Below are 10,392 nucleotides of genomic sequence, written 5' to 3'. Positions count from 1 at the left end.
TAAACTCAACCGTACAGGTCATTCTAGCTGACTCCGACCGATATAATTCTTATTATTGACGATGTTGCCAAAGGAAGTAGTGAATGAGCACGATCGAGGCGTATATATGTATTTTCCTTGTGAGGAGTAAAATGATAATATTGCACCCTTAAGAATTGTTGCTTACTTATTGAGACGACAGTGAGTTATCGTTATTGCGGGCTGCAGGCCGTAATACCCATAACTTATTTGTTGGATTCGTTAAGCAAGTAAATAGGTAGGTCATTCTATGTTGGTTATGACTATTCAGGGTGTCCAGTGATGGTGGAAGAAGTAGTTATGCCAGCGAATCGTATCCCGTTAGACATTGTGGATTTCGATGTGATTTTAAGCACAGATTGGTTGCATTATAATCGTGCCAATATGGATTGCTATGGGAAATCAGTTACTTTCCATTGTCTTGGATTATCAGAGGTTACTTTTGTGATTGAGCAAAGTGGAGTGAGGCATGCCGTTATTTCTGTTGTGAGAGCAAAAAGATTGTTATCAAAAGGTTGCCAAGGATACCTAGCTCATGTGGTGTTGCAGGATCGTACTCCTAGTATTGTGGATGACATACGAGTGGTAGACATTTTCCTAATTTGTTTCTGGAATGATTTACATGGATTGCCACCAGACAGAGATGTGGTGTTCACTATTGAATTGTCTCCAAGTACAGACTTTATGCTATAGATTGGTTCCTACAGAGTTAAAGGAATTGAAAATTCAGTCACAGGAATTGGTTGATAAAGGTTTCAGTCAACCTAGTACGTTACTTTGGAAAACCCCAGCTTTGTTTATAAGGAAGAAAGACGGGATCTTAAGAATATGAATGGATATTAGGTAATTGAATCGGGTAACGAGTAAGAACCGTTATCCATTGCCGCACATTGATGATTGTTTAATCAGCTTAGAGGTGCCTATGTGATTTCAAGGAAAGAGTTGAGGTTTGGTATACTCTTAAGTTGATAGTAAAGCATGCTAGTCATTTTGAGTTGGTGTTGCAATGGTTGAGGGAACATCGGTTGTATGCTAAGTTTAGCAAATGTCAATTTTGGACAAATCAAGTGGCATTTTTGGGACATGTGATATCTACACAAGGTATTCAAGTATATCCTCAATGAGTGACAACTGGGGAGAATTGGAAACAACCTCGAACCGTCACTGAGGTATTGAGTTTTCTTGGTTTAGCAGGCTACTATAGATGTTTGTAAAGGATTTTTCAGTCCTTGCTTTGCCATTGACGGGATCGACTAGAAAAGAGGTTAGGTTTGAGTGGATGAAAATTGTGAACAAAGTTTCAGCAACTGAAGCATTATCTCACTCATGCACCTGTTTTAGCACTCCCAGATGATAAAGGTAATTATGAGGTCTACAGTGATGTATCCTTGAATGGGTTAGGATGTGTGTTGATGCAACATGATAGAGTGATTGCTACACTTCACGACAATTGAAACCTCATGAGATGAATTACCCTACTTATGATTTAGAATTAGCAACTATCATCTTTGCTTTGAAGATTTGGAGACATTGTCTTTATGGGAAGAAAAGTGCAAGATTTTTACGAATCAAAAGAGTATCCAATATCTGTTTATTCAGAGGTATCTTAATCTTAGGCAACGAAGGTGGATTGTGTTGCTTAGTGATTATGATTGCACGACCAGGGTGATCGTGCAAATGTTGTGGCCAATGCTTTTAGTAGGAAGACCCCAGCGAGAATTAATGCTTGGTACGATTGCCATGTTCATCTTCTTGTGGATTTGAGATCTACTGGAGTAAAGTTGGGAATGGAAGATCGAAAAGAAAACGTACTTGCTAATTTTCAAGTTAGGCCTATTTGGTAGGTCGTACTCGAGACTCAAGCGTTTGATGAAGAAATTCAAGAATTTATTTAAAGCAAGGAATAACGGGAAAAATATAGACCTCAGAGTTAGAGAATCAGATGGCAAGCTTATGCAAGAGAACAAGGTGTTTTTACCTAATGTTATGAAATTAAAGGAAGGAATTTTGGAATTTGCGTACTGTTCAACTTATACAATGCATCCTGGAGGTACTACGATGTATTATACCATTTGATCATTTTACTATTGGTCAGGTATGAAAAAAGAAATGTTTGTAAATATAAATAGATGTAACATCTGTCAGCAGGTTAAAACGGAAAGAAATAAGTCTTTTGGATTGATGTAGTTACTTCCCGTTCCACAGCGGAAATGAGAAAATATTAATATAGATTATGTGTGCAAGTTTCCTCGTTCACGAGATGGTTATGATGAAATTGAGGTGATAATTGATTGGCTTACTAAATCAGCGCAATATTCTTCAATGAAAGAGCAATAACCTTTCCAGAAGTGCAACAATTATTTATCTGTCTTATGGAAAAGAGATTTGGGCTTACGGATCTGTTGAACTTCTTGGGTATGTTGGTCCTTTCAGTTTATTCCCTAAAACAACGCCATAAGGCCGTGGAAAGTTGTGTCTTGTGTTTCGAAATTGTTAGAATTGTGGACGGATGGTATTCAAGGCCCTGAGTTAGTGGAGGAGACTACTCGGAATATTCAAGTAATTAAGTCTAACTTGGAACTTAGCCAGGATCAGCTAAAGAGCTTAGCAGACAAACATGCCACTGACCGGACGTGTAATGCAGGAGATTGGATGTTTTTGAAATTATCACCTTGGAAGGTGCGGTTCGGGTTGAAATGGAAGACAAGTTAAATCCTAAGTATATCAGGCCGTCTTTGACTATTGAAGGAATCAGTGAAATACTTTCAAGTTTGAGTACCTTCGGGATTGGATAAGGTGTATAGTGTAGTTCATGTTTTGATGCTTCATTACAAAGTAGCAGATTCGTCGTGTATGATTCTGGTTCAGCCCTTAGAGATTAATCCGGATTTGACTTATAATGAGGAACCCATGATTATTTTGGAATAGAAAGAGGAAGTCCTGAGAAATTAAACAGTGTACTTGGTAAAAGTTTTATGGTGGAATCATTCAGCAGAAGAAATTACTTGGGAGACAAAAGATCGAATAAGAGAGGTGTTTCAGGTTGTTTTATGGATATCGATGGATGGTAAAGATTGTGTAAATTTCGAGGACGAAATTTTTTAAGGTGGGTAGATTGTGACAGCCCGTTCCTGATTTTAAGAGTTTTAAAGTTTTAATAAAGGATTTTACAAAAATGCCCTTTGAGGCACGTGCATTATTCGAGGTTAATCGTTGTGTCGTGCCATCTAAGATTTGTTTTCTTGACATATCCTCATAGTACTCGTCGCTACGGACGCGTGGGCGCAGAGGTGCGTGATTTGGAGTTATATCGAAGAATTTATTAACGTTTGAAATTTGGGCATTTTAGGAATTATAATTTAGTAAAATCTGGAATTTTTTTTATGATAATGGACGGCCCAGATTTAATGAAGAATTAAATGGATGGCTGGGATGAGAGAAGAAGGTTTGTGGGTGTGTGTGCGTAAGAAGAATAAGAAGAATGAGGATTGGGCAGTGGGGAAGAAAGAAGAAAGGAAAAAAAAAATGGGATTGGGCAAAACTGCCCAATCTGAAAGAAGAAGGAGGGGACGAATCAGGAGAAGAGAGAAGGAGAGGATGGCCAATTGGAACAGAGGAAAGGAGGAAAGGAGAGAGGGCGAGAAGCGGAGGAGAGAAGATCAGAAACGGGTTTTTCCCCAACCCGTTTACCCGCGCACCCATCTCTATTTTTCCGACGATTTTCACTCATTTTTCCGGCGAATTGCTTCAAGAAACCTCATGGGAAACACTCTAGGAGCCTTCCTCTACCCATTCCATCTCAAAATTGGAGAGATTTGGCTTTGAAAATGGAGAAAACCGCAGGGAGGGGTGCGGCGGCTTTGGCTTCGAATCACCCAATCGCGAAGCAATTGCTTCCAATTGCCACCACCCATAGCTTCCCATTGAGGCCCAGAACAAAGCCCAAGCATTAGTTGGAGCATCGGAGTTGATTTGAGAACGAATTGGAACTCACCCAATTCTAGGGTCCGCATGGATTTTGGTGAAATTGGAGTTCTTCCAGGCCAAATTGACCTTGGCCTCAGGTATAAAGTTTACTCTACTCATTGAGATCTTCAATTATGTATTTTTTGAGAATTTTTGGAAATAGTTGGATTTTCCGGCAAGCCGGGGCGGCCGATTGCCACCCGCGGCGGCCCGTGTGGCGGCGCGTGCCGAATGACCTTCCAATGTCATTCTTAGCATGTGTTTAAGGTTCTAGGTTCAGTTTTGATAATTGATGGACGTAAATTGAGTAATTGAACCTAAGTTCGTTTCGATTCGTGGTTAGGTGAAAATGTGAATTTACGATCCAACCGTCGGATCGTCACCAAACTTTGATACGTTGTAATACGTAATATTTAAGGATTATAGGAACTTATGGATCCGATTTACGGATCTTTCGGAATTGGAGTTGTAAGTTCATAAAATAGAATGTTAACCGTCACTTGGTTTTGACAATTGACGGAGATCCGACCGTTGGATGGTAATGAAATTTTAGGATGTTGTCCTAGAGGTATATTGTGGACCTTTGGAAGTTATGGATTTGAAATCTGAGTTGCAGATCTTCCGGATCAAACTACGTAGTGACGTGTTTTATATAAGTTATATATTCTATCGATATGATTTCTGAGGTTGAATTTGATTATTGTTCTAGGTGCCGATCGTCATGACGCCTTGATGTGTTGTGCTAGGGAGTTGTTGGGCAAACTCCATGTGAGTGGGCAGTATTTCTGTTTATACCGATTGATAAGCTCATATTTATATATACTTTACATCAAATTCACTTGTCTTTTCTTAGTTAGTTTCTTATATTTTTGAGCTATTTACTTTGTTTTTGTGTTTTCTAGGATTTGTCAAGCAAAGAAAACAAAAATAGCACAAGTTGGATATTAAGTAACAAATTCGTCAAAACTGCCTGTGCAGATCAGCTGACTTTGGAAGCAAGTTGCGAACAGATCAGAATGAATTAGAGAATGAGCCTTATATGCTTGGAAAGCTACGGATGTCTATTTTCTGGAGCATTTCGCGGATTGTTAATATCACTTTTTTAGAAGAAGTTATGGCCATTTTAACACTGAAAGGTTTCCAAGATGCTGAGCAGTTTGTAACTGCATTGAAGGCAATAAATCCAATAAAACTAGCAGCCAAAACTGATGCAACCAAGAACAAGCTAGCTGACACCTCTTCAAATATCAGATGAAATGGAATTAAAGATGAGGATTAAGTGGGAGTAATTGGCATAAAGGTTGCCCAAAAAGTTACAGTTGTTTTACCATTTCCTCTCACTTATTGTCATCACTAAATGGCTGTTAGTGGGGCGAGTTATGGAGTAGAAATGGGGCAGCAAGCATGGGCATAAAGGCTGCAGGTTGCAGCAGCAAAAGGGAGTTCTTTAGAGGAAAAAAAGATAGAAAAAAAAAGGAAGGAAAGGAAGGAAAAAAGGCAAGGCTGCTGCGTTGAGAAAGGAAGGAAAGGAAGGAGGAAATCTTGGCATTCTCTTCTCTCGGTTTTATCTTCTCAAACTCATGTCTTTCTTTTGGTTTATTTTGAGAACTATGTGTAACTAATTTTTTAGAAGTTAGGGGCTGTTTTGAAGCCCCGAATATGATTGCAATTTTGTTATGACATTTCGTTAAATTACTTTTATGAATGGATGAAACTTGGTTCACTACTTGTCTCATTGATGAATTCTTTATTTGTTTTCTATGGATGCATACGTAGTAAGCATATCTAGGATTCTAATGCTATGAATATGTGTGTGCCTGCCCTTGTCGAATGAGGACCTACATATGTTCTAAAGTAGTACTTGTTAATTGCGATTAACATGTGAACCAATTTCTAGGATAAGTAAGACAACGTTAGTACTTACGATGCCTTGTGATGACTCAAACTCTTTTCGTTCTTAATGATTTCTTCTTGTTAAATCTATGAACACGCCATTCTAGATTGCATGCTAGGAACTAAGTTAAGTTGAAAACGCCATTCTCTTAACATACTACGTAAGAAAGAGTAATAGGTTGAGTTCTAACATTGAGCCAACTTGAGCATCTTCATCCGGAAATAAAAGAAATTTGAATGAAACATAATGTGTTTGCATGATTATTTGGTGGTGGATAGCAATACCCCTAACTCGTTTTTCTTAATTTGTGAACTACTTAAAATTTGTTTCTATCATGTTTTTGTTCGATTTAATTTAAATAGAAAATCAACTCCAAAAATCCCAAAAATTTGTGTGAGTGTAGCTTTGTGTGTCTAGTATCTGTATATAAAAGTTCGTAGACTTTAGATAAGTATAAGTTGGTCTAATAATTATTTTTCGGTGGCTGGTCAGTAGGGACAGCAACCCAGTTTTTGTGACATTTTAGGTAGTTAGATAAAACAATCTTCTGCGGGAAAGACCCTTATTTTCATATGCTACAATTGACAAATCTTAGTATTAATAAGGAAATCAATAGGACATTTGTGTGCTACTTTGTGGTGTGCTTTTAATCTTATCAAATTTTTGGCGCCGTGTTGCCGGGGATTGTTATTTTTAATTACTTATTTTTCTGTTGTTTTCTTTTCTTGTCTCATTAGTGTTTTTGTTTTTGTTTTTATTTCAAGTACACTTCGTAGTATATGCATACTCGAAGGTCCAAGAGCATTGATCTAGCTTCGTACGATCCTGAGCTTGAACGAACACTTCGAAAGCTTCAGAGAAAAATCAAGCCGAAGCGTGCATCGGTGTCCTTACCACCATCTTCTCCACTTCATTTGAGTTCTGAAGAGGAGGAAGAACCACAAGAAGGCATGGCTGATAACCGTACTTTGAGGGAGTTGGCAACGCCGAATACGGATCAACAACCATTGTGCATCACCTATCCAAATGTAGACGGAGGATTTGAGCTCAAGTCCGGCATGATTCACTACTTGACTAAGTTCCATGGCTTCTCAACAGAGGATGCCAACAAGCATCTCATGGGGTTTCACGTGGTATGCTCGGGAATGAGACCAGCAAATGTGGATGAGGAGCAAGTCAAGTTGAGGGCATTCCCATTTACATTAGAAGCCAAGGCAAGGGAGTGGCTTTACAGTTTACCTCCGGGATCAATGAACACATGGAACCAGGTGAAGCAAGCATTCTTAGAGCAATATTTTCCGGCCACAAAAGCTGCAAGCATAAGGAAGGACATATGTGCAATCCAACAACAACATGGAGAACCCTTTGGAGATTACTATGAGCGATTCACACATTTGGTTGCATCTTGTCCTAATCATCAAATTTCAGAGCATCTTTTAATACAATATTTTTATGAGGGATTGTGTGGTACTGATCGTGTAATGCTTGATGCAGCAAGTGGATGAGCATTCATGGACAAGACACAAACTAATGCTAAGGCATTGCTAAAGAACATTGCTGGTAACACACGACAATTTGGAGGGAGAGATGAGCTACCTTTTAAGAAAGTTAACGAGGTAAGTGCTAACTCTAGTATTGAATTACAATTAGCTAACTTGACTAATCTTGTGCAACAGGTTATGGTGGCTCCAAAACAGGTGTGCGGTGTATGTTTAATGATGGGACATGCCACAGACATGTGCCCTTCGTTGATGGATCAAGGTGGTCTTGAGCAAACTAATGCATTAGGAGGATTTCAATGGCAACAAAGGCAAAAGTATGATCCATACTCCAACAACTATAACGCGGGGTGGCGCGATCATCCACACTTAAAGTGGAACAATCAAGATAACAGACAACAATCTGTTCCCAACAACTATAACCGTCCGCCTGGCTTCTTTCAAGCAAGACCGCATGCACCATTTCAGCCTCAACAACAACAAGCTCCAAGTAAGTCTCTTGAAGATTTAATTGCTTCTTTAGCTAACTCTACTCAGTCTCATCAACAGAAAACAGACAAAGCAATTGAAAACCTTGAGCGCCAAATGAGTCAGTTAGCAAGTTTGATGGGGCAACAACACCAACCAGGAAGGTTGCCTAGCAAAACCGTGGTGAATCCAAATGTGGAGCAGATGAATGTTGTGACTTTAAGGAGTGGAAAAGAAGTTTTTGAGCAGTCGAGGATGCAAAAGAGGACTAGAAAAGACACAATTGAACAAGGGGAGCTACAAACCAAGAATCTTGAGCAAGATGAGGCTTCAACAGAAACTGAAAAGTCTTCTAAAGATACAGAATTGAACAAAAAAGATTCTGATAAGGTAAGTAAAGAAGTTCAAAATTCATTTAACTCATGTGTCCCTGTTCCTTTTCCTCGTAGGTTTATGAAGTCTAAGAAAGAGCAAACTGATAAGGAAATCTTGGATACTTTCCGGAAAGTCCAAGTGAACTTACTTTTTTAGATGCCATAAAACAAGTTCCCAAGTATGCAAAGTTCCTTAAAGAGCTTTGTACGAACAAGAGGAGATTCAATGATCAAGAAATTGTGGCATTGAGCGAGAAAGTATCAGCTGTTTTGCAGAGAAAGCTGCCACTGAAGTTGAAAGATGCCGGTAGCTTTACCATTCCATGTGTAATTGGAGGGAAAGAGTTTGGGAGAGCATTGTGTGATTTGGGGGCATCCATCAATCTAATGCCATATTCAGTGTATGAGTCATTGAACCTAGGAGACTTGAAGGAAACAAAGATAGTAATCCAGTTGGCAGATCGTTCAAATAGATATCCCAAAGGCCTATTGGAGGATGTACTTGTGCAAGTGAATGAGCTCATTTTTCCCGCTGACTTTTTTGTTCTTGAGATGGAACACGACCCTATGCCTACTGCACTTCCTCTTATATTGGGAAGACCATTCCTTAGAACGGCACGTACGAAAATTAATGTTTACGATTGTACCTTAACCATGGAAATTGATGGGGAAAGCGTCAAGTTCAGAATCTTCAATGCTATGAGGTATCCTAGTGAATTAGAATCTTGTTTGTCTATTGATGTGTTTGACTATTTTGTGCAGGATTGTTTTAATGAAGGTGTGGGACAAGATAATTTAGAGAAGGCATTAATGCATAGCATTACACATGGAAATTTTAATTATTCAGAGCACATTGAAGAAGAATTAATCCAAACAGTGGCCTCTCTTGAGTCTCTTTCACCAATTGGTGGTAAGTGTTCTTCCTATTTTATTTCTCTTCCTACTTCTAACGAAAAAACTCTTCCTTATGTGATTCAGGCACCTAAATTGGAGCTTAAACCGATTCCTGAACATTTGAAGTATGCATTTTTGGGAGAGGATGAAACGTTACCGGTTATCATATTGTCACAACTCACAGCAGAAGAGGGGGAGAAACTGATCCGGGTACTGAAGGATCACAAAACTGCCATAGCTTGGAGCATTGCAGATATCAAAGGTATAAATCCAGCTACATGTATGCATAGGATTCTGCTGGAGGAAGGTGCAAAACCAACAAGGGAAGCTCAACGCCGTTTGAACCCACTTATGATGGAGGTTGTCAAGAAAGAGGTTATCAAACTTCTTGATGTTGACATCATATATCCTATTTCGAACAACAACTAGGTGAGCCCTATTCAAGTAGTTCCGAAGCGATCCGGAGTCACAGTTGTTAAGAATGAAGCTAGTGAGCTAGTGCCTACACGTGTGCAAAATAGTTGGCGAGTCTGTACAGATTATCGGAAGATAAATAACACCACACGCAAGGATCACTTTCCAGTCCCATTCATAGATCAAATGTTAGAAAGGTTAGCTGGTCATTCTCATTATTGCTTTCTTGATGGATATTCTGGATATAATCAAATTGCAGTTGCTCCGGAGGATCAAGAAAAGATGACTTTCACATGTCCATTTGGCACATTTGCATATCGAAGGATGCCGTTTGGACTTTACAACGCTCCCGCCACATTTCAAAGGTGTATGATAAGTATATTTTCTGATATGATTGAGAAAATAATTGAAGTGTTCATGGATGATTTTTCAGTTTATGGTGATTCTTTTGATACATGTCTACATAATCTGTCCCTAGTTTTAAAACGTTGTCAAGAAACTAATCTGGTGTTAAATTGGGAAAAATGCCATTTCATGGTTTCGCATGGATTTGTTCTAGGGCATATCATATCTAAAAAGGGAATTGAAGTTGATAAATCTAAAGTAGAACTTGTTAGTTCTTTACCCATCCCTACTACTGTCATGGAGGTTCGTTCTTTTCTTGGACATGCAGGTTTCTACCGTAGGTTTATGAAGGACTTCTCAATGATTTCTAGACCCTTGTGCCGTTTACTTCAAAAGGATGTAACATTTGATATGAATGAAGAGTGTGTGGTAGCATTCAACAAGCTTAAGGAGTTGTTATCCACGGCTCCTGTGATCATGCCACCAGATTGGAGTTTACCTTTTGAGTTGATGTGCGATG

The 10,392-nt window shown here is 39.0% G+C and overlaps 1 protein-coding gene across 1 annotated transcript; it reads left to right on the top strand.

Moving 5' to 3' along the window:
* Positions 1 to 7,389: 7,389 nt before the first annotated feature.
* On the top strand, positions 7,390 to 9,542 carry LOC114820951 (uncharacterized). Its single transcript, XM_070811858.1, has 3 exons — positions 7,390 to 7,494; positions 7,555 to 8,235; positions 8,436 to 9,542. The coding sequence occupies exons 1-3, from the start codon at positions 7,390 to 7,392 to the stop codon at positions 9,540 to 9,542; spliced, it is 1,893 nt and encodes a 630-aa protein (XP_070667959.1).
* The last annotated feature ends 850 nt before the right edge of the window (positions 9,543 to 10,392 follow it).

The sequence above is a fragment of the Malus domestica genome, chromosome 14 (assembly GCF_042453785.1).
Source record: "Malus domestica chromosome 14, GDT2T_hap1".
NCBI lineage: Eukaryota > Viridiplantae > Streptophyta > Magnoliopsida > Rosales > Rosaceae > Malus > Malus domestica.
The sequence above is the reverse complement of the archived record's forward strand: the minus strand, read 5'-3'. Positions and strand labels throughout refer to the sequence as shown.